Below are 25,981 nucleotides of genomic sequence, written 5' to 3' on the forward strand. Positions count from 1 at the left end.
AATTTTCTTTTCAAGTTGAGCACTCTTTCAGTGGGATTTGTTTGGAGATTTTAAGAAGATTTTGATTTGCAATTCCTTTTGGTGTCAAACGAGTTCCGATAGATTTGATCAATTTTGTTTGCATCTTTTGTCTTTCGATTGTTGATCGAGTAGTTTGCTTTTGTGGAGAATTTTGCAACTAAGTTTGATAGTGTTGAAAGTTTGGATTGATCTTCTCTGACTTTGGGTGTTTGTATTGGGGTTTTCTCTTGATTTTCACTCCACTTTATTTTTGATATTGTGAGTTATAGGGGATTGGTGGTGGAATGTAGAAGTCTGAGGAGAAATGGAAACAAAGAAGGCTTCCTATGCTAAGTTGTGGAGTGCAAGGACGAGGAGAAGAAGCAGATGAATAAGGTAAAGTATAAGGTGACGAAAAAGAAGGCTAAGGTAGAGGTTATAGAGGAAAAGACACAACTTCAAATGCTTGTATGTTGAACCGGGGGACAAAGATGGAGATAAGAAGTTGTATAGGTTCTCGAAGGCTAGAATGTGGAAGGTTTGAGACCTGGATCAAGTGAATTTCATCAACAAGGTGTTGGTGGAAGAGACACTCATTAGACAAAGATGACAAGTATACTTGCATACTCTTGAATGAAGAAAAGGATAAAGACTTGGTGCTTGGTGATTTAGAGCACTCAGAGAGACATTAAAATTTTGGGTAGTTTAGGTGTTTTATGCTTGAGGAGGGTAAGCTTGGTATTTACTTGAGGAGTAGGGGAAGAGCGACCTAACTAGATAAGATTCTGGTAGTGTTTTAGTTTTAGAAGGGCACAAACAAGGTAGACATGGAGTGATTAATTGGGTTGTTTAATGTCATTTTAAGATAACAAAAGTGCTTGAAGAATGAAGGTGGAGTATGATAGTTGTGTCGTAAAAGAAAAAGGGTTATACCATCCCTTTTTGGAGGTAGCCAGCATCCCTTAATGCTGAAGAATTCAACCTTACCAATTTTTTTTAAAAAAAAAACAAAAAAACAACAAGGGTTATATCCAAAATTGTAATTGTTACTAGTTGTTAAACCACCCTATGAAATTCTGGGAGAGAAGGGGGAAGATGAGAATTAGGAGGGATGTGTCCATTTTCGAGAACTAGTTCAGGTTCAAGCCAGGGCAATCTACAGCAGAAGTCATCCATCTTGTGAGGAGATTGGTGGAGAAATATAAGGAAACAAAGAGGGATTTACATATTGTGTTTATTGACCTTGAAAAGGCCTACAACAAAGTTATGAGAGAAGTCCGCTAGAGATGCTCGGAGGCTAGAGGTGTACCAGTGGTTTATATTAGCGTAGTGAAGGACATGTATGATGGAGTCAAGACCCATGTTAGAATGGTGGGAGAACACTCGGAACACTATCCAGTTGAGATGGGGTTGTACCAGGGATCAACACTTAGCATGTTCCTATTTGCCTTGGTGATGAATGAATTGATGAGATATATCCAAGATGAAGTGCTACGGTGAATGTTATTGGCAGTTGATATCTAATTTATTTAACACGCAACAGGGTTAATGCTAGGTTGGAAGTGTTGGAACAAACTTTGGAGTTATAAGGGTTGAGGTAGAGCACAAACAAAATGGAATATTTAGCGAGCAAATTTAGCGGTGTAATGCATGAAGCAAATTTGGAAGTGAGGCTTAACTGCAAAACTATCCCCAAGAGAGTTTCATGTATATTGGGTTCTTAATTCTTGGAAGTAGGGGCATCAACGATGTCACACCATATTGGTGCTTTGTGAATGAACTAGAGCCTTGCCTTCGGAGTCTTCTCGGACAAAAAGGTACCACCTAAACATAAAGGTAAATTCTATAGAGTGGTAGTTAGACCGACTGTGTTGTATGGGAGTGGGGGGTGGGAATGCTAGCTAGTCAAGAAATCTCAAGTTCAAAAGATGCAAGTTATGGAAATAAGGATTCTAAGATGGATGTGTGGGCATATTAGAAGCGATGAAATTAGGAACGAAAATATTTGAGCCAAGATGGGAGTGGCCTCCATGGTGGACAAGATGAGGAAAGTGAGGCTAAGATAGTTTGGCCATATGAAGAGGAGATGCACAGGTACCCTAGTGAGAAGGTCCGAGAAGTTTGATATAGTGGACACAAGGACAGATAGAGGTAGGCCAAAAAAGTATTGGAGAGAGGTGATTAGAAAAGACATGGTATAACTGCAACTTACCGAGGACATGACCTTAAAGAGAGGAGGTATACTTCAAAAAGGGTATCGTTATTCACATGATGTTTATCGATACCTTATGTCCGCTGATGTTTTTTTGAGTCTTAGCCTTACTATACATCTTCTAATCATCTTGATGTATCTATGGTCTTGTCCATGCCTCAAGTTTTACATGTACCTACTTTTGAGGAATCTACGGTTACTTCTACATCTCCAATTTTAGTGTCGCCACTCCTAACTTATCATCGCCGTCCACGTCCAGCGCTAGTCCCGGATGATTCATGTCATGTGTCGGGCCCTGCTCCTATTGTGGACTTGCCTCCTCCTAGCCAACCGCTTGCTCTTCAAAAAGGTATACGATTCACTCGAAATACTAACCCTCATTACACCTTCTTGAGTTATCATTGTCTATCATCACCCCATTATGCCTTTGTATCGTCTTTGTCCTCTATTTCCATTTCTAAGGCTATAAGTGAAGCACTTTCTCATTGTGGATGGAGGCAGGCTATGATTGATGAGATGTCTTCTTTGCATAAGACTGATACTTGAGAGCTTGTCTCCCTTCCTCCCGGTAAATCTATTATTGGTTGGTCTAGACAGTTAGGTTGAACGACTTACGGCTCACCTTGTTTCCAAAGGGTATATACTAAGATATTTGGGCTAGATTATAGTGACACTTTTGCTCCTATGGCCAAAATAGCAAATGACCGTCTTTTTCTATCTATGGTTGTCGTTCGTCATTGGCCTTTTCATCAGTTGGACATTAAGAATCTTTTCTGCATAGTGATATTGAGGAAGAAGTCTATATGGAGCAAACACCTAGTTTCGTTGCTCAGGGGGAGTCTAGTATGCAGTAGCCTTGTATGTCAATTGCATAGGTCACACTATGGTTTGAAACAGCTTCCTAAAGCTTGGTTTGGGAAGTTCAACACAGTAATTCAGCAGTTTGGCATGACTCGTAGTGGAGCTGATCACTCTTTTATCAACATGCTGCAGCAAATCGATGTATCATTTTGGTTGTTTACCTTGATGAAATTGTTATCACTGGTAATGATGAAGATGGTTTCACCAAATTGAATCAACATCTCTTTAAGCACTTCCAGGCTAAAGACCTTGGTAGATTGAATTTTTTTTAAGGTATTGAGGATGCTCAGTCCATATTAGCTCTTGTTATTTCTCAACTCAAGAATGCCTTAGGGCTTAGACATTCTTGAGGAGACCAGAATGATGAGATGTAGACCTATTGGCACTCCTATGGATCCAAATGTTAAACTCCTTCCAGGATAAGGGGAGCCACATAGTAATCCTGAAAGGTATAGACAGCTCGTTGGAAAGTTGAATTATCTCACAGTAACTAGCCCTGACATCTCTTTCTTGTGAGTGTTGTAAATCAGTTTATGACTTCCCCTTGTGATAGTCATTGGGATGCAGTTGTTCGTGTCCTGCGATATGTAAAGTCAGCTCCCATTAAAGGACTACTTTATGAGGATCAAGGCCATAAGCATATCAATAGACAAACAGACGCGGACTGGGCAGAATCACCCTCTGATAGACGTTTGACATTCGGATATTGTGTTTTAGTAGGAGGTAATTTGGTGTCGTGGAAAAATAAGAAACATAGGGTGGTTGCTCAATCTAGTACAGAACTAGAATATCGAGCAATGGCGAGAACAACTTATGAATTAGTTTGGATCAAAAAGTTGAGAGAACTAAAAATTGGTGAAATTGATCGGATGGAACTTGCTTGTGATAATCAAGCAACTTTCATATCGCATCAAATCCATTGTCATGAAAGGACTAAGCACATTGAGATTCACTTTGTTAGAGTAAAGATATTGTCAGGAGATATTGTTACGAAATTTGTGAAGTCAAATGATCAGGTTGCAAATTATCTTCACCAAGTCCCTCCCAGGCCCTTGTATTAATTACATCTGTAACAAACTAGGTACATATGATTTGTATGCACTAGCTTGAGGGGGAGTCTTAGAATAGAAATAAGTATATACATTCCTACTTAGAATAGGAATGGGAATAGGAATCCTAGTTGGAAAAGGATTCCAATGTAGTGTCTATAAGTAGAGTAGGGCCTCGATGTAACAATTTAGATACACAATTCAATAATATTTTTCCCATATATTTCTCACAGGTATGATGGTCAAGTTGCCCTTCTATCGCCTCAATCCGATTTATCATTAAAGAGCTAAATATATTGAGTTAAATGCGATTATATTCATGAGAAGATCTAGAAATATGTGATATTCATTGCTGCGTGAAGACGAGAGCAACTAGCTGATTTGTTCACAAATGCTTTGAATGGAGGTTAAGTTGGTTATCTGTGGAACAATTAGGCATGATCAATGTCTATGCTCCAACTTGAGGAGGGTATTCGAGATGGCATGTGGATACTCTTTTGTATAATATACATAGCATAGCCCATCTTTAGGGATGGATAGAATTTCTCTTTTGATTATTTTCTTAATGGCATAGCAGTAAATGTTTGTGTACCTATCACATTGTGGAATGCATGACAAAGAAATCCATATTCTTGTGTACTTACATAGATCATTGTACTTATTTGAAGCCATATTCTTCTAAGTTTATTGTACTTGCTCCTCTATTACTATTTCCTTAGGTTTCTATCATGGTTCAGCTTTATGCCTTATATGACGTCCTTTTGTTTGTTTTATACTATACAGGTTTGAGTTTTGGAATGGAGGCTATAATGGCTTTAGATGGAACCTTGCTGCTAGAAGAGATTGTCCAAGCAAAAGAGGTACCAGCCTTTGATCCAATTCACTATAGGCTAGTACGTTCATAGAACAGGGAAATTCTCCAAAACTGCATAAACCAGTGTTTAGGAAAGCATGCAAGCGATGAAGCGAAGTGATGCGAGCCTTCTACGCTTCACAGACTAGAATGAGTATGTGAGCTCTTCATCGCTTAAAGTGTGAAACGAGGCCTTATCGCTTTTTTCTGCTTCACGCTTCCCTGAACACTGGCATAAAGTTGTTAGGTAGAAAAAAAAGAGGCACGTTTTCTTGTTGCTAAAATGACTGATAACATGTTAACAAGGTTGTTCAACCAAGCCAGTCTCAATACAAAGCTCTATTTCATTCAAGATGGAGTCATATTTTGATGGTTAATAATTATTAATTGGTATATGTCTACAAGCAGTATGGTGGCAAAAGAATAATTACATTTGAGATTCTTTATTTTGTTTCAGAACTGTTATTCCTTCATCTATCACTCGATCAACTAAATTTTATATCATATTCCTTCAGTTGGTAATGGTATAGTAAGTTGTTCTTTTGCCTATATTTGGTTTGCCATCAGTGTTTCCTTTTAGTTCCGGTACTTCTTTCAAATGTCATTAGAATATGTGACAGGCTGGACCGCTGGGGCAATGCAAATAGGCTTGTTTACACTTTTTAATGCTTTATTTCTCATCTCTCATTTGCTATGTGTCCCATTTCCGGCATGACTTGAATAATATTCCTGCAGCACTTGCGTGCACAATATGATGAACTATTTCCATCCCTATGCAATGATCACCCAGATGTATTTCCTCCGGAGCAATACAGATGGGAGCAGTTCTTATGGGCTTGTGAACTTTGGTACTCCAATAGCATGAAAATTATGTTTAGTGATGGAAAGCTAAGAACCTGCTTGATTCCAATTGCAGGTTTACTTAATCATTCGGTAAGTTTATTCTTCCCTATAGTATATTTTCTTTCCCTTCATGTGCTTGATATTGCTGGTAACGGGGAACTGTAATATTCCAGAGCTAGAATTTTACTTGCTGACTTGAGCTCTTGTAACATGCCATCTGTGTCTCCAAAAGTTTAAATATCAAAAATTGGAATATCTGTTGTGTTCTGAGTACTTAAGGTGGAGTATAGTACAGAAATTTTTTATATCAGGTTCTTCACATACAAATTTTGACATCTTCCTCATTATGCTCACTTCTCTTTCCTTCAGACTTGTCCACACATAATGCACTATGGGAAAGTTGATTCCACGACAAATTCTATAAAATTTCCTTTGTCAAGGTCGTGTAATGCAGGGCAACAATGTTTTCTTGGCTACGGGAGCTTCTCTAGTTCTCATCTACTGACCTTCTATGGTTTTCTACCACAACTAGATAACTACTATGATGTGATTCCGCTAGGTAATTTCCTCTATGTCAAGATCTCTTTACACCTAAATACCGTAGTTTCATGGGCACTCCTGTAATTATTGTTTGAACAAGGGCATGTTTTCCTGGCAGATATTGATGTTGCAAGCAATGAAGATTGTGCAGACACAGACCCTACACCTGATTGGACCTCCCATATGGTCCGTGGAACGTGGTTCTCAAAGAATCACGGCATCTTCCATTATGGGTTACCACCGCCTCTACTGGATAGTATGCGTAGATCTCGGAATCCTTCCTTGCAGTCGATGACCCTTGTAATCCCACATTTATTTTTCTGTCACGGCTTTTCTTATCCTGTAACCCTTATATATGTTGCATACTTTCTTCATTTATCAAGTTTCCCTTGTATATGTTGCATACTTTCTTCATTTTATCAAGTTTTTCTTCCTCTTATCTAATCAGCTATATGATTTACTTCACCTGAAATACATATATCAATCTTTACAGACACCAGAGAACTTGGAAATTGAACTCGACATACTTAGGGACCTTTGTTCTATGTTCGAAGAGATGCGGGATGGACTAGGAGATCCTGAATTGGATAACAGGTAACGAACAACATTTCATTCTAGAGAGATGAATTGCATTGGCCTAACCAAAATGTACTTTAACATATCAGGGAGACCACAAGTTGTGATGTAAAGCTTGCAGCGGATTTCAAAGATTTACAGAGGAGGATTTTTTCCTCCATTGTTGCTTCATGTCAGGCAGGATGTGAGTTGGTAGAATGTGAACTGCAAATATACACACTATAACAACAGTGCTGAAGCTCTTCTATGTTTTAGAATTGTTAAATTATTATTGCAAGTTATTTTAGATGAATCTAGTCAACTAGTTAGCCCTTTTAATTAGGAGTTGAATTCTATTTGAATTTTGAATAAGTTGTATTTTACACACTTTAGGAGTGGTATTTTCAATATATCTTTTTGTTTATTTTAGGTTTAGAAGTTAATAGTTTTATTATAAATTGCATTCTTAGACTGTCCTAAAATATGTCAAAATATCAACTCATTTTATAAGTTCTGTTTCTTGTTTTTCATTCTTCCAATATTTTTATTCTTTTAAAATTCTTCTTTTCTAAAACCAACAATTGGTATCTAGAACCATTTTCTCAGGGGACCTGAGTGAAGAGATGAATTTTGAAAATAGTTTTTCACAAATGACATGCATTTTACATGGTGAAAATTATCAATTACGGGCAGTAAGAATGGAAACATATTTAGAGGCTCTTAATCTTTGGAAAGATTTTTGAAGAGGATTATAAAATTAATCCATTGCCAAATAATTTCACCATAGCTCAAATTAAGAGTCACAAGAAAAAGAAAGTTACGAAGTCTAAGTTGAAGGGAATTTTGTTTGTTGATGTTTCCGACTTCCAGTAACTATTTTCATAAGAATTATGCCTCTCACATCACCAAAAGAACTATGAGATTATCTAAAGAACGTGTTGGAGATGAAAGAACTTGGGAAATATAAGTATTGAATTTAACAAGGGAGTTCGAGTTGCAGTGAATAAAAGACTCTGAGAAAGTTGAAGAATATTCAAACAGATTGCTTTGAATAGTTCCCTCCAACAAATAAGGTGGAGTGCGCAAGGTAGAGAATATAGGAAAAAAAACAAGCTCAAACTTCAACATTTCCATACTTGTTCTAGTAAAGGAAGCATTTCTTGTGAATAAGAACTAGAACTGGAATTTGATTGGGAGCTAAGAGAGATTAGAAACCATATATAAGTGTGTGGCTAGGCATCTTTTGCTCTCTCTTATAAGAAGGTAAGATTACTAATTATTGAATTTAAAGATTCAAGAATTCTTGAAAACAATTCTTGTAAAAAATCCAAAAGATATGAAGTATGTATAACTTGATATAATTGTTAAATTATTTTTAGGCATAGAAACATAGAAGACTTACGAGGCAAGTTGGTATGGTTGAAGGAGCCTTAGCAGCCAACTATAAAGCTCGAAATAGGGGTAAAAATTACAAAAAATTCCCACCTCGTGAGAATTGTGGAAAAATTAGTCATCCTCCAGACAAATGTTGGAAACGGTAAGACATGTAGTGTAGAAAGTGCAATCAATTTGGCCATGAAGCAATGATTTGAAAATATAAATTTGAGGACCATGAAATAGATGTACGTGTGGCTAATAAAGAAGAAGACCATCTTTTTGTTGCAACATGTATCTCAAGTATGGTTTTGACAAATTTTTGGCTGATATATAGTGATTGTACTAAACACATCACTTATGACAAGAGTTCGTTTAAGAAAATAAAGCTTATTAAAATATCCGAAATTAGGATTGTAAATGGTGATCAAATTTTTTTGTTGAAAAAACAAAAGAAACTATTGTCATCAAAATACGTCCAGGTAATAAGGTCATTTTAGCTGTTCTTTATGTACCTAATATTGATCAAAACTTGTTGAGTATTTGTTAGTTGGTAGAAAAAGGGATACAAACTATCTTTTTGAGGACAAGCATTGCTTCATGTTGGTGTTGGATAAGAAGTTTAAAATTTTAATGTCGACCCTCGATCCTACATCCTAGACGTAACCGACACTCAAGAAGTTTAAAATTTTAATGTCGACCCTCGATCCTACATCCTAGACGTAACCGACACTCGAGAACCATTGTTGCTCCCGAATCGAACCCTTGGTCAGGCTCATTACTCAGTGGAAGACTTACTCAATAGTGTACAAACTCAAAAGTAAAGGTTTCCCAAAAAGTCTCAAAGTAAATAACTCAGAAGATTTAGAAAAACATTCAACTAGCCAAAATTACAACTCAAGTCTTGAGCATTAACAATTAAAATGGAAAAGACTCCTCAAAACACTACTGTCTGTGAAGCCTTTAATAACTATGATGGAAGTCGGGACAAGACCCAAGATATCCTAACAAGACTGAAAGTAAATGTGAAACCCTCTAGGAGCAAGGAGGCTCACCAAAGTTAACTAGGGGTGCAAGTGGTACCAACGAAGCGTCTGCTGATGACCCTGAATACCTGTATTTACATCATTAAAAGGTGCAAGCTAAATGACGTCAATACATTGAATATAAGAGTATGCAAGGGGGGCTCTAAAGCATAGACATAAGCTTGAACTGATAAAAAGGAAAAACATACTCACCTCATCTCAACTCAACTCAACTCAAGGATACTTAACTCAGAAATACTCAACTATATTCAATATAAAAGCAACAATAAAGATGCAGCGTAAAGAAAGTTTTCAAACGGTAGATAATAACTCAAATGTATATAAAATACAATAGTAATCTCTTTACTCTTATTTGGGAAATTTTCTAACCAACAACCATCACTATGAGCTATGTGATGATACAACGTCTCATCCACGCAGCCAAAACTGTCATATACCTTTCCAGAGTATAAAACATCCTCAACTAAGTGGATCCACTAAGTTATGCTTAAAAATAAATAAAGAATCATCCAAAAAGTATGACCCTTTGCCCATGTTGGCATACATGGTTTATAAGGACTTTTATTTTTCTAAACTCATCCCCATATCGGTGATCAATACTACTTCAAATAATCTAACACATGCTCATATGTTTAAAAACATTTTCTCATACTCAAACTTTTAGATTATTACTCAAAAGCTTTTCGTAAAAGATAGATGCTCAAAAACTCCTCATGAACCCATTTGAAAATCAAGGTTTCCTCTCATTTTTAAATGTAAAACATTTACATTCGGGAATACTTAGTTCCCTTTTAGTCATTTCATAAACATGGACTCAACTCTCCTCATGCTCAAGAACTCAAGTCTTAAAACAAGTTTTTAAAATTCGTTAAAGACAGGACTTAAAGGACTCCCTCAAACTTTACTGTTAACTCTATCTTGAATTTGAAAAACGAATTCAAGAATTATGATTAGGATATATAGTACTTCTCAATGATTAGATGTAGTTTGGATAGTTATAATCATAAAGACAGCAAAAGATATATTTTAAAAAAACTCAGACGGAACTGTATTAGACTCTAGAAGTCTAAAGTCTAATATAGAGCCTAACATGAGAGTCTAAGAGTTGTAACACTGTTTTAAGGTCAATTATAATGTATATAATTCATTTAGGAAGTTTTAGAATCAAAACGTCAAAGAACGCCCATGACGTCTGGAAACTAGTTCAAGAGGTTCTAGCGTGCCTTAGCCTATTTGATTAAATTTTAATAGTTGGAAAATGATGAAACTTGGTTGTAAGGTGTATAAAACGTACTAGAGTTGCGAAACTTCTGGGTACGACTCCCCAAGGACCAACCAAGGGCCCTTGAGGAGGACCCTTGCAATTTGGCAAAAACTGTCAAAGGCAGTGTCCATCAACGAGTTGCAGGCGACGAGCCGTTGGAGGATCGATGGGGCGTCGATGACTCCGTCGATGAAGACTTAGCCAAATTTTAGAAGGTTTCATTTTGGCAAATATCTGACCAAAACTACGGGTGTGCAACACGGAAGGCCACACTGCCCGTCGACTGACCTATGTCTCATCGGTCGGGGTCTCATAGGTTAGGCCCCTGTGTTGCTGCCTTGTTCTAATTAATTCATTTAGTTAGTTAGTTTATTTAGGAGTTTAATTAGGGATAATAGTATGGTTAATTAAGTTAGTCAAGTCCCTATATATACTACCCTAAGCCTAAAACCTCACTTAACTCTCATAATTTCCCAAACCCAAATTGCTCCTCCTTCTCTCTTCTTTCTCTTCCAAAGAAACCCCATTGAAGACCAAGAAAAAGAGGGTTCTAGGGCTTTCAAATATCAAGTTTTCTCCATCAAACTTCATCAACTAGTAATGTATGAGATTCCTTTCACCTTTGGGATCTCTTTCCCCAAAGGGCTCCTCCAAATTGATTTAAAAATATGAAATTCAAGTGGGTTTACTTCCAATACAGAATTGATCCAGTGAATTGATTTGTTTATGATTTATTTTGGTTATTATGAGTAGATTAACATGTATTATGGTTACATTATACTAATTCTTTATGAATTGACCTAGTTGTGGAAGCTGACCTTTCCCCCTTAACCCTAGGTTCTGATCTTGAATTGAATCATATAGTATTGATATAATTGGCTTGATTAGTGTGTCAATAAATATCCTATGTTGTTATCATGCTAATTTATGATTAGATTGTAATATATTGTAATCCAATTATTCTATTTCTTGAGTAATTGAGTTAGGTTGTAAAGTAGATCATGAATTAGACCTAAGTCTATAATTCTAGGCTATGAACTAGTGATGAATTATTCTGTAGTGATCTAGTGATGAATTGTTGTGTAGTGATTCAATTGACTTCATTATTATTTTGATTACTATTGTGTGATGGCATTACAATCATTTTTGGGTTGAATTGGATGGTTGATGGTAAGCCTTGATGATGGCATTGTGAAGGAGATTGGGTAAGTCTTGTGATCTCAATTCTTTACTTCAATTATCATTACTTGTGATTAAGTGATGATGTTGTATTTAACTATACCTTATGTTAGGATTGATAGGGTTGGTATGAAGTTGAATTGGAATGTCTTGAACTATGGATTGTGAGTTGTTGGCTAAGATGTAAATGTTATAAGAATCGTGATAACTTACCAATGTGCCTTATTATGATGTGTCTATGTAAATGTGGTAAACTCACATGTATTAATTGTAATGAAAGGAAAATACTCATGCAATTGTTATTGAGCTATGATGACGATGATTATATAAGGGATAAACCCTATAACCTACACTAAGCTATGATGATTAATAAAGACATTAAAAGCATTTCAAAAGATACTCTAACTTATCATAGATTGAACTAGAGAGAGGAGTGTCCCTTCCTACATAGGAAAGGTAGGATCACTAATGTACTCATGAGATTGGAGACTATAATGCATGTAGCATAAAGAGGGTCCCAACAATATCTCCTAGTTTTTGAACTATGTTTCCCCCATAGGAATAGTAGCTAGTGGATCCACAATAGATGCTATGTTCATGTTCTGGTACTACCTTGGCAAGCAGTCCGCCTTCTTTCGGTGTAGGGTTACATGAAACCCGATTCCCATTAGCTCATGTGGTCTATGTCGGTTAAGGCAAGATGTTCCCAAAAGGTAAAATGAAGTAAATGAATGAACTCTAACTAGGATGACCTAAGGGGTTTAGCTTAATTTAGGTAGGGGTATGAGACTCTACCTATACATTGAACTAGTTAGCCTTAAAGTAAGTTTTGGAAGGATGTTCTTTTATGTGTATATTCTTATAAATGTATATGATATATATATGATGCTCCTATATGTTGATGATACTATATGATGTTGGTTTCACTTATGAATATGTGTTGGGTCTCTATTTCTAAAATATTATGTTATGTACTCTTAATGATATGCTATGTGAAGTTGGACATTATTTATGGTTCTTATTGGGTTTACTTGATCGAGTAAGGTTATGGGGTTTTGCTGAGTCACTGCACTAGTGGACCCGATGAGGGTTCATGAGTAATAGTCTTGCTTTGGTTATGATGTTATGAACTCTTGTTCATGCTTGTTGATATTATAACTTGATGATAGAGTTGTCTTGATTATGTTCTCAATTATGTTGATATGCATGTAGACTTGACTAGACTTAGTATCGTTGGTCTTGTGATATACATGATCTTGACTTAATGAATATGTCTTATTGAGTGGTATGGGTTCATGAATGTGCATAAGGCTTTTCAAGGTAAATTTCATAATTTAATGAAATGCCCCTTTTTAGCATTACATTATGTTGTGTGTGCATATGGTCTCATACTTAGTACAAGTGATGTGCTAACCCCATTTTCTCCCTTTCCCCCCAACATTTTAGGTTCCGGTTGTTGAAGTGCTTGTGAGACTTTTGAAGGAAGACTTGGATTCTCACTCTCCAAGTTGGGTAGGTCCTCACAACTTCGAGGACAACGCCACTTTCTAGCATTGGATGTTGATTAGTCTTAAAGACTATATGTTCACTTTCTTTCATTTGAGTACTAATAATTGTATAGCCTATATGTGGATTTTATTGTATTGATGTATGGGCTATGCCCAATTGTTATACTCTTGTTTAGATGGTTACGAGATGAGACATCCGGTTTTAAGACTATGTTATATCTTATATATATGTGCAATAAAAGTAGAATGCAATAAAAGTAGAAGACTATGTAATCTTCTTATGCGAAGGGTCTATGTATACTCGATATGAATATATGTTATGTGTGTGCGAGAGGTCTATGTAAACCTCATGATAGACAGAAGAAAAGTTTTAAACTTTCCGCATTTTTAACCTATGAATGTAATGATGCTAAGAGGCTAGTCTTAGTCCTCGATGAGGATGACGACACCGATTACTTCTGGGGGGTGCTCCCCTGATGTGACAAACTTGGTATCAGAACATGATGTTGAATATCTTTAAATTCGATGTCTCACTTAACCACATGTATGTATATTCTTACTCATAATTGTGAAGCGCGCCACACTTATGAATAGGGAACTATATGATTCTTAGGAAATTCTCCTTTCCTTGGAAATCCATTATCGTGCCTTAAGATTCTTGAATCTATTTGACCTTAGCATATAATTCTTTTATTGTGATTATAGGAAATGAATACTCGAAGAAAAGCCGCTCGAAGACTTGATGAAGAATTTCCAATGCGGGAGTTCCTCCCCGGGGCAATCAAGTCCCTCCTCTTGAAGAAGTTGCTAATGATGATCAAGCTCTGGTCAATCCTCCACCTTTGAAGGATGGGGACATAAGGGCAGCCTTTATTCAAATGGACCAAGACATTACTACTCAAGCACAAGCTGTCACTACTCAAGCTCAAGCCATGACGACCCAAGCTAATTGAGAGGTTGTACCCTGAGGAAACGAACATGTTTGCACCATGGGATTTCACAAGGATGAATTCCCCTACTTTTTGATGGGTCCAAACTTGAGGAAGACCCCCAAAATTTCATAGATGAAACCTACAAGATTCTCTATGCTATGGGGTTGAATACTAGTGAGAAGACCGAGTTAGCCAGTTACCAACTCAAAGATGTGGCCCAAACTTGGTACGTCCAATGGAGAGACAATAATCCTTTAAGAGGTGGACCGATGACATGGAAGATTTTCAAGAAGGGTTTTCTTGATAGGTTCTTTCCTAGGGAGAAGAGGGAAGCCAAAATGGAGGAATTCATCAACCTTCATAAAAGAGGTATGAGTGTACTTGACTACTCTTTGAAATTTATTAAGTGTCAAAGTATGCTCCTTCTTTGGTTTCCGACCCACGGGATGAAATGAGCCGCTTTGTGACGGGGGTGTCAGATGACTTGAATGAAGAAAGTCGTTCGGCTATGATACATGATAATATGAACATTTCTCATATCATGGTTCATGCTCAACAAGTGGAAAAGACAAGGGTTAAGAGAAAGAGTAGGGATGCCAAGAGGACAAGGTCTTTTGATGGTGGTTCTTCAAAGGGTAGGCTTGATATTCAAGACAAGACTAGGTTCAAGACGAGGTCTTCTAATCAAGTTCCTTCCAAATTTACCAAGGCTCGTGATGATAGAGTGTCTAACCCTAAGTCTCAAAAGGAAAGAGGTACTAGCTCACCCAGCAAGAAGCCAACTTGTGAAAAGTGTGGCAAGAAGCGTTATGATGATTGCCTTGTTGGGACAGACAATTGCTTTGGGTGTGGCAAGAGTGGCCACAAGGTTAAAGATTGCCCAAATTTGAAGGGTCAAGACAAAGGTAGCGGGCAAGCTCAAGCTAGTGGTTCTAATATGAATCCTTCAAAGAAGAATCATTTTTATGAACTTCGCTCTATTGGTGAACAAGAGAGTTCTCCCGATGTGGTGATGGGTATGTTACAAGTCTTCTCTATTGATGTATATGCTTTAGTTGATCCAGGTGCTACATTATCTTTTGTTACTCTCTTGATATCTAGGAAGTTTGATATTTTTCCCGTGAACCTTTCATGGTAACTATCCCGGTAGGTGAGCCGGTGGCCGCAAAGAGGGTGAATAGAATTGTCTTATATAATGTTGCCCAATAGAGTTACTCATTTTAAATTAGTATAACTTTATATGGTAGATTTTGATGTCATTTTCGGAATGGATTGATTGCATGATTGTTTTGCTTCCATTGATTGTAGAACTAGAATTGTCAAGTTTAATTTTTCAAATGAACCTGTTTTAGAATGGAAGGCGGGAAATTCTATTCCTAGATGTCATATTATCTCTTGTCTTAAGGCTTGTAAAATGATCTCAAAAGGGTGTCTATATCACATTGTAAGAGTTAAAGATTTAGACTCCGAGAATCCTCCCATTGAGTTAGTCCCTGTAGTAAGGAAATTTCTGGAGGTCTTTCTTAATGATCTTCTCAGCATCCCTCCCGAACGGGAAATTGATTTGGTATTGACTTGCTACCTGATACCAATCCCATTAAAATTCATCCTTATCGGATTGCTCCAACCGAATTGAAAGAGTTAAAGGCTTAAATCAAAGATTTACTAGACAAAGGCTTCATTAGACCTAGTATTTCTCTATGGGGTGCTCCAGTTTTGTTTGTGAAGAAGAAGGATGGGTCCCTTAAAGTGTGCATCGATTATCGCCAACTCAATAAATTTACTATTAAGAACAAGTATCCTCTCCCTCGGATTGACGACTTGTTCGATCAACTCCAAGGGGCAAGCTACTTTTCAAAAATTGACTTGAGATCGGGGTATCACCAACTTAGGGTGAGAGGTGAGGATATACAAGAAATGGCATTTCGGACTAAATATGGTCACTATGAGTTCTTAGTAATGTCATTTGGTCTCACTAATGCCCCGACACATTTATGGATCTCACGAATAGGGTGTTTCGAAGTTACTAAGATTTATTTGTCATTGTATTCATTGACGACATCTTGGTATATTAAAAAAATAACGTTGAACACATGGATCACTCGACGGCGGTGTTATAAGTTCTTAAGGAGAACCAACTATTTTCCAAGTATAGCAAATGTGAGTTTTGGTTGAGGTTGGTGGCATTTCTTGGTCATATCATCTCTAGTGAGGGAGTTGAGGTTGATCCAAGGAAAATCGAGGTGGTGAAAAATTGGCCTAGGGCATTGAGTCCAACCGACATTAGGAGTCTCTTGGGTCTAATGGGTTATTATAGGAGGTTTGTGGATGGATTTGCATCCATTGCATCTCCCTTGACTAATTTGACCCAAAAGAGTATGAAATTGAGTGGTCGGAGGCATGTGAAAGAAGCTTCCAAATCTTGAAAGATAGGCTTACTTCCACTCCGGTGTTGACTTACCAGAGGGTACCATGGGCTTCATTGTATATTGTGATGCATCCCGAGTGGGCTTGGGACGTGTGCTTATGTAACATGAATAAGTAATAGTCTATGCCTCTAGACAACTTAAGGTGCATGAGAAGAACTACCCAACTCATGATCTTGAGTTAGAGACCATGGTATTTTCCTTGAAAATATGGAGGTATTATTTGTATGGTGTCCATGTTTATGTGTAAACCGACCACAAGAGTCTTCAATATGTGTTTACTCAAAAGGAGTTGAATCTCCGACAAAGAAGGTGGTTGGAATTGTTGAAAGATTACGACATGAGTGTTCTCTACCACCCCGACATGGCCAATGTAGTTGCGGATGCTCTAATCATATGACCATGGGTAGTGTGTCTGATGTAGATGAAGCCAAGAAAGACCTAGTGAAAGATGTTCATAGGTTAGCTATATTTGGTGTTAGATTGGAAGATTCTCCAAATGGTGGTTTTATGGTCCATAGTAACTCCGAGTTATCTTTGGTGGTTGAGGTGAAATCTAAGCAACACCTTGATCAACCATTGATGGAGTGTAAGGAATTGGTTGTTGGTAAGCTTAATGTATCATTCTCCTTAGGGGGGATGGTGTCTTGAGGTATCAAGGAAGGTTGTATGTTCCCAATGTAGATGGCTTGAGGAACCGAATTCTTGAGGAAGCTCATGGGTCCTGTTACTCTATTCATCCGGGATCTACAAAGATGAATCATGACCTTAGAGAAGTTTTTTGGTGGGGAGGCTTGAAGAAGGATATAGCAGAATTTGTTGCAAAATGTCCATATTCCCAACAAGGGTAAGCCAAACACCAAAAGCCGAGTGGTTTACTTCAAGAAATCCAAGTTCCTACTTGGAAGTGGGAAGACACTAATATGGATTTTGTGGTAGGTTTGCCTCGGACACAAAAGCAATATGACTCCATACTGGTGGTTGTGGGTAGGTCGACCAAATCTGCTCATTTTATTCATGCCAAGTCTACTTACTCGGAGGAGGATTATGCAAGGATCTTCATAAATGAGATTGTTGGCCGCCATGGTATTTCGTTATCCATCATATCGGATAGGGGTGCACAATTTACATCTAGGTTTTGGAGGTCAGTCCAAAAAGGGTTGGGTACCAAGGTGAAGTTAAGCACCGCTTTTCACCCCGAAATGGATGGTCAAGCTAAGCGCACTATTCAAACCCTTGAGGATATGCTTAGAGCTTGTATGATAGATTTCAAGGGAAATTGGGATAAACACTTGCCTTTGGTTGAGTTTTCTTAAAACAATAGTTACCATTCATCTATATCTATGGCTCCTTATGAAGCCTTGTATGGTAGGAGATGTGGATCTCCCATTGGATGGTTTGAAGTGGGCGAGTATTCACTTTTGGGTCTCTATTTAATTTATAAGACTTTGGAGAAGGTTCATATTATAAAGAATTGCTTGAAAATAGCCTATAGCCGGCAAAAGTCTTATGCCGACCGTAGGAGAAGAGAATTACAGTTTGAAGAAGGTAATAGAATGTATCTAAAAATTTCGCCTATGAAAGGGGTGGTGAGATTTGGCAAGAAGGGAAGTTGAGCCCTCGTTGTGTGGGTCCCTATGAAATTTTGCAAAATATTGGTAAGGTTGCATATGAGTTGAAGTTGCACAGTGAATTGACTTTGGTTCATCCGGTGTTCCATGATTTCATGATTAAGAAGTGTATCGGTGATCCCAAGTCCATTCTTCCTATTGAAGGTCTAGGTGTTCAATATAACCTATCTTATGAAGAGGTTATGGTTCAAATCCTTGATAGACAAGTAAAGGAGTTAAGGAACAAAGAGGTGACTTCCGTAAAAGTGTTATGGAAGATTCACCTAGTTGACGGTGCAACATGGGAGGCCGTGGTCGACATGAGTCCCGTTACCCTCATCTATTTGATAAATAAGGTTATTTATTCCTTCTTGTAGTAAAAATAATGAGTTTAATTGAAGTTGCCTTGATTTTTGGTAAAGTTGTGCAAAAAGTGCATGTTACAATGAATTACAATGAAATTATGCCAGAAAAATGAAAATGTTGCTTTTTACTTGTTTTGAGTTTATGTTGTGAATTTTTTTATATTGTGCCTTCATAAGTTGTATTTCCCATGATGATATGTGTTGAATAAAGCCTTGGCATAATGAATAGGCATGAAATGAATGTTGAACTCTTATGAGTTGAAAATGATGTTTTGAGTTGCATTGTGAAAAATGTTATGAGGTTATGTGGTTTTTGATTGTGACTCATGTTTTGATATGTTGTTGTTGGTTGGGATGCTATTCTTGAGTCTATTCCTTCCTTTTTAAAGAATTTTAGTGTCATACAGGGACGAATGTTCCTAAGGGGGGGGGGGATAATGTAATACTCCGGAAGTCTAAAGTCTAATCTAGATCCTAAAATGAGAGTCTAAGAGTTGTAACACTGTTTTAAGGTCAATTATAATGTATTTAAGTCATTAAGGATGTTTTAGAATTAAAACGTCAAGGAACGTCCATGATGCCCGGAAACTAGTTCAAGAGGTGCTAGTATGCCATAGCCTATTTGACTAAGTTTTAAGAGTCAGAAAATGATGAAATTTTGTGGTAAGGTATCTAACACGAATTAGATTTAGTTTATATTCGAAACGTCTGGGTACGACTCCCCAAGGACCAACCAAGGGACCTTGAGGAAAACCCTTGCAATTTGGCAAAAACTGCCAAAAGGCAGTGTCCATTGACGAGTTGCAGGTGACGAGCTGTTAGAGAATCAACGGGGCATTGATGCCTCCGTCGATGAAGACATAGCAATTTTTTTAAGGAGTCGTTTTGGAAAATCTGTTACATAAACTACGTACGTGCAGCACGGAAGGCCAAACTACCCGTCGACTGACCTACGGCCCGTCAGTCGGGGTCTCGTAGGTCAGGCCCCTACATTGCTGCCTTGTTCTAATTAATTAGTTAGTTTAGGTAGGAGGTTAATAAGGGATTAGGGTGTTTTTAATTAAGTTAGTTAAGTCCCTATATAAACTACCTATAGCCTAAAACCTCACTTAACTCTCATAATTTCCAAAACCCAAATTGCTCCTCTTTCTCTTTTCTTTCTCTCTCCCAAAGAAACCCCATCGAAGACCAAGCAAAGGAGGGTACTAGTGTTGTAAAATATCAAGTTTTATCCATCAAACTTCATCAACTAGTAAGGTATGGAATTCCTTTCACCTTTGGGATCTCTTTCCCAAAGGGCTCCTCCTAATTGATTTCATATTAGGATTTCAAAAATATGAAATTCCAGTGGGCTTACTTCCAATACGAAATTGATCTTGTGAATTTCTTTGTTTTATTTTTTTTGGTTGTTATGAGTATATTAACATTTATTATGGTTACATTATACTAATTGATGAATTGACCTAGTTGTGGAAGATGACCTTTTCCCCTTAACCTAGGTTCTGATCTTGAATGGAATCATATAGTATTGATATAATTGGCTTGGTTAGTATGTGAATTACTATACTATGTTGTTATCATGCTAATTTATGAGTAGATTGTGATAAAATGTAGTCTAGTTATGCTTTTTCTTGAGTAATTGACCTAGGTTAGATCATGAATTTGACCTAAGTCTCTAATTCTAGGCTATGAACTAGTGATGAATTGTTGTGTAGTAATTCGACTTTATTATTATGTTGATTACTATTGTGTGATGATATTACACCCATTGTTGGGTTGAATTGGATGTTTGATGGTAAGACCTTGATGATGGTATTGTGAAGGAGATCGCGTAAGTCTCGTGATCTCAATTCTTTACTTCAATTATCATTACTTGGGATTAAGTGATAATGTTGTATTGAAGTATACCTTATTTTAAAATTTTTAGGTTTGGTTTGATGTTGAATTGGAATGCCTTGAACTATGAATTTTAAGTTGTTGGCTAAGATGTAAATGTTATAAGGATGGTGATAACTTACCAATGTGTTGTATTATGATGTGACTATGTAAATGTGCTAACCTCACATGTATGAATTGTAATGAAAGGAAAATACTCATGCAATTCTTATTGAGCTATGATTATGATGATTATATAAGGGATAGACTCTATGACCTACATTAATCTATGATGATTAATAAAGGCATAAAAGACATTTCAAAAGAAACTCTAGCTTAGCACCGAGTGAACTAGAGTGAGGAGTGTACCTTCCAACATAGGGAAGTAGAATCACTAATGTACTCATGATATTGGAGACTATAATACATGTAGCATAAAGAGGGTCCCAACTACATCTCATAGTTCTTGAACTATGTTGCCCCCATATGAATACTAGCTTGTGGATCCACAATAGATGCTATGTTCATGATTTTGTACTACCTTGGCAAGTAGTCCGCCTTCTTTCGATGTAGGGTTCCATGAAATCGGATTTCCATTAGCTCATATGGTCTATGTCGATAAAGGCAAGATGTTTCCAAAAGGTAAAATAAAGTAAAGGAATGAACTCTAACTAGGATGACCTAAGGGGTTTAACTTAGTTTAGGTAGGGGTATGGGAATCTACATATACATTGCACTAGTTAGCCTTGAAGGAAGTCTTAGAAGGATGTTCTTATATATGTATATGCTTATAAATGTAAATGATACTATATGATGTTGGTTTCATTTGTGAACATGTGTTAGATCTATATTTCTAAAGTATGCTTATGTACTCTTAATGATATGCTATGTGAAGTTGGACATTGTTTATGGTTCTTGTTCGGTTATACTTGATTGAGTAAGGTTATGGGACTTTGCTGAGTCATTGCACTAGTGGACTCAATGAGGTTTCATGAGTAATATTCTTGCTTTGTTTATGATGTTATGAACTCTTGTTCATGCTTGTTGATATTATAACTTGATGATACAGTTGTCTTGATTATGTGCTCAATTATGTTGATATGCATGTTGACTTGACTAGACTTACTATTGTTGGTCTTGTGATATACATGGTCTTGACTTAATGAATATGTCTTATTGAGTGGTATGGGTTCATGAATGTGCATGAGGATTTTCAAGGTAAATTTCATACTTTAATGAAATGTCCCTTTTAGCATGACTTTATGTTGTGTGTGCATATGGTCTCATACTTAGTACAAGTGATGTGCTAACCCCATTTTCTCCCTTTTTCCCCTACATATTAGATTCCGATCATCGAAGGGCTTAAAACGACTTTTGAAGGAAGACTTGGATTCTCACTCTCCAAGTTGGGTAGGTCCTCACTACTTCGAGGACAATGTCACTTTCTAGGGTTGGATGTTGATTAGTCTTAAAGACAATATGTTCATTTTCTTTCATTTGAGTGCTAAAGATTGTATAGCCTATATGTGACTTTTATTGTATTGATGTATGGGCTATGCCCAATTATTATACTCTTGTTTAGATGGTTATGAGATGAGGCATTCGGTTTTAAGACTATGTTATATAATATATATATGTGCAATAAAAGTAGAAGACTATGTAATCTTCTTATATGAAGGGTCTATGTATACTTGATATGAATATATATTATGTGTATGCGAGAGGTCTATGTAAACCTCATAATAGACATAAGAGAAGTTTTAAATTTTCCGCATTTTTAACCTATAAATATAATGATGTAAGCTAAGAGACTAGTCTTAGTCCTCAATGAGGACGACGACGCCGATTACGTCTAGGGGGTGCTCCCTAGATGTGACAGGAACAAACGACCGAAGAAGAACGGGGACAAGCTACCCTACCATAGGCACTAGCGCCTCAACTTCAGAGGGTTAATTATGGCGCATTGCAGGCGCCCCACGCCAGCCACTCTAGCGCATTTGGGATGCGCTGATCCACCCTTTCCACAAAACATTCTAACGATTTTTTCTTATCGTTTTTTGGTCCTAATTTACCTAGAATCAATTGATTTCTTCCAATCTTAGATTCATAAATCCAACACAAGTAAACAAAATTCTACTCAATTTTCCTCAAGAACAAGCCTCAAACTCTTAACCCTCACCTCAAGAACTCATCAAACTCTAGTAATAAAGATTGAAGAACAAAACTTCAAGAAAACTCTTCAAGAACTCAATATACGAAATCTTATGAACAAATTCCAACGAAAATCACATGATTGGAGTGAGGGAAAACTAAATTATCACTATGAAAACTTTTTTTACCTCGAAAGAATCAAGTTCTTGGAAAAAATCCTCGAATTCAAACGAACGCTTGAACTCTCCTTTTTCTTTTGTAAAACTTCTCTCTAAAAACCCTAAGAGATTTATTTTTGGAATGGATAAAACTGATCTCAATCATTTTAGAGTCCTAATAAGGTGAAGAAAACGTGTAGGCCTAGTGGAATAAGGAAAAAGACAAAAATAGTCCTTCTTGACAGACTGTACTAAAACAGACATATCTCCCTCATCTGAACTCAAAATTTAGATAACTTGGTGATGTTCGAAAGAGGACTCAACGACCTTTGATTTGATATCTCATGGGTCACCTAACTCATAAAGACTATCCTAGAAAAAAATATATGGAAACTGGTAACTCCGAACATAAGAGCTCACCATAGACTCTAAGTCCCAAAAGTTGCTCCACAAAAGCTTCAAGTCACTGGCCAGAACCCCTATAGTGATATGCAGGTTATAGAAGTTTAGTATGATTTTCAACAAGTGATACACAACAGACATCGACCAACAAAGTTCCAAATATAAAGCAAGTATAAATAGATTGTAGTAAGGAAAGTACATGACAAGTATCTAAGCAAGCGATATAATATAACAGGACATGCAATAAGAATGAAGGGATATGATACATAGAGTAAAGAAATAGAGTTAAAGAATGTACCTTGAAATGCAACAGAACAACTTACTCACAAGCAAACTATGATACCAGAGTCAACTACCAAGGTTATTAGGACTAACGTCCACAAATCTAAAGCACAACTTATCAACTATCATATCAACAACAAAGGAATACGCAATATAGTAAAACAATAATCTAACTGTACACCTATAATCATGAAAGGTACAAATAACAAACATAAACACGTGAGAATGAACAACATATGCAGTGCATGCCATCATCATCATTCAAAAAGTTCTCATGATTTGATATACAATACCAACCCTACCACACTACAAAGACGGAACATACTAACCTAAAATCCAATTAATCTTCGACCATTTCCTCGAGCCCAATAATATAATAATAATTTAATAAATCAACTCAAATCTACCGTTAATCAACAAGAAAAGGAGTCTAGAAGAGCTTCTAAATCAACAAGGGAGAGAAATAACTTAAGGAATGGTGTCTTACCCCTTTCATAGTGATCCAACCCACAACTGAGCAGAACTAATGCTAACCTACGGCTATGAAGAGACTTTAAGGTCTCAAGCACTAACATAAGATACACCATAGAAACAAGCCCTACCAGAAGCAAGACACCACTACAAGGGTGATAAAGCATACTCTAAGGCTCAATACTATCTTCAAACCAAAGGTATCAATCCTAAAAAGGATAATCACGCTAATTCATACTCAAGTAAGGCTATACGCCTAAACTAATGATACTTTTACCCACAATAAGCCCAAAGCTTATATGGGAATCAAGAAAAGGTAGAATAAAAGAAGCAGGTCTAATGTCCGACAAATATAGTCCTAAATTACATGTAATTTATTCTAAATATTATCTAATAAAGAAAAATAAATAATGTATATCAAAATCTACCTCCGAACACTATTATGCTGATAAATTATTGATCACAACGTCAATACGGATGTTTACACACTGAAATCACAATAATTGGAGATGGTTCGAAAGTCGAATCAAAATGGGAATGTGGGACACACATTAGGAATCCCAAAATTGACTCCTTCAGAAATTCATACATAGCTAAGGAACTTATGCCATGAAAACAGACCCAATCCAAGCTCGAAATGGGCTAAAATAATCCATGCAATAAAATCACCATAGAAGATCCAAAATCAAGCTTAGAAAACACCTTTGGGGTGGAAATCACCTTGAAACAATTACTTACAAGCTTCCTGATCACTCCAAAATGTAGACACGCCAAAACCCGAGTCAACGTAACTGAAATCGCCTTAACCAGAGCTTCCTAGTTCAGGAAATTGAATTTAGAAAATGTAGACGAAAGCTGAAATTTGTCATTTAAATATCAGAAATTTAGTCGCTAAAATTTATTTCTGGTCTCTATAAGCCTGATATACAATCACTAAAAGTCTACACAAGCAAAATCAAGTTCTATTAATTTTAAAAGTCTTTGAACGGACCCTCATGATTTGTTCGACCAAATATCACTGAAACAATTGAAGTGCAAATTTGGGAATAATGAGGATGAAGGGACTTGGGCTCTTTACCTTGAAAATTCAATTTTGATAAGATTGGAAATGAAATAAATTACATATCTAATTACGGGAAAATGTACAAGTACCCCCATAGACTATGACCGAAATTCCAGAGACACACCTTTACCTAACTTATCAAGTTTGTGATTTTGTATACCACATTTGTAATTTTGTACACCTTTTGTTTTATGTGGCACACTCCGTAACTCATTTTCTTTTTACAATTTTGTGCACCTTTTTGGTTTCCATGACATCCAAATATCTTCCACCTGCCTCAATTGTGTGGAGTCACGGAGTATGTCACGTAAGACAAAAGGTGTACAAAATTACAAAAAAAATAGTTCAGGGGGGGGGGTAATAGGACCTTAACTTTGATAAGGCGTGTTTCAGGATTTCGGTTATAGTGTAGGGGGGTACTTATGCATTTTCCAACCTAATTAACTATAAAGCTTCTTAACTTTAGCAATTTGAATATAATGGTTTTTAAGATAAAAAACTAGCTATATTAAATAACAAACATTACTTGAGTATTTAGGCAAATTTTCTCTACTAGAATTGTTGAAGGTATAATAAAAAAATCTCTTACAAATCTCTAATTACTTCATCAACAACGCCATTCCTGCACATTTAAGTATGCAATTTTTTGTTCATTAAAAAATAATTTGAGAGTTAATAACTTTACATGCCCATATTTTTTGACTTTTATATTGCAAGTTATCTATTTTTACTAAATTTTATCAATGGGTATTATGAGTACTTTAAGGATTGAAAGTTGATTGAAGTGTTAGTCAAACTTTTGAGGTATGCTATTTCAAAATATAGGAAGTTTTCTGGTTAGAATTATTTGTTATCATAATTCGATATCTAATAGTTTACTCCATTTAATGCATGTTTTTCTCGCAGTTTTGTTGTCTATGTAAAATTGTATTGACTATTTTTCGTTTGGTATGTATATGATC

At 36.6% G+C, this 25,981-nt stretch overlaps 1 protein-coding gene across 5 annotated transcripts in view; it reads left to right on the forward strand.

The window, feature by feature from the left end:
* LOC107011312 (N-lysine methyltransferase setd6) overlaps nt 1-7,342 on the forward strand; it is a 30,436-nt gene extending 23,094 nt beyond the window's left edge. For all 5 annotated transcript variants that reach the window (XM_027914341.1, XM_027914342.1, XM_015210747.2 and 2 more), the window contains 6 exons: nt 4,906-4,982; nt 5,711-5,908; nt 6,188-6,377; nt 6,477-6,658; nt 6,852-6,952; nt 7,024-7,342. In XM_027914341.1, coding sequence (XP_027770142.1) covers nt 4,906-4,982; nt 5,711-5,908; nt 6,188-6,377; nt 6,477-6,658; nt 6,852-6,952; nt 7,024-7,159 — 884 coding nt within the window. In that variant the 3' untranslated portion in view covers nt 7,160-7,342. The remainder of the gene's footprint in view (nt 1-4,905; nt 4,983-5,710; nt 5,909-6,187; nt 6,378-6,476; nt 6,659-6,851; nt 6,953-7,023) is intronic.
* Nucleotides 7,343-25,981: the final 18,639 nt, after the last annotated feature.

This window comes from Solanum pennellii, chromosome 2, assembly GCF_001406875.1.
Source record: "Solanum pennellii chromosome 2, SPENNV200".
NCBI classification, from domain to species: Eukaryota; Viridiplantae; Streptophyta; class Magnoliopsida; order Solanales; family Solanaceae; genus Solanum; species Solanum pennellii.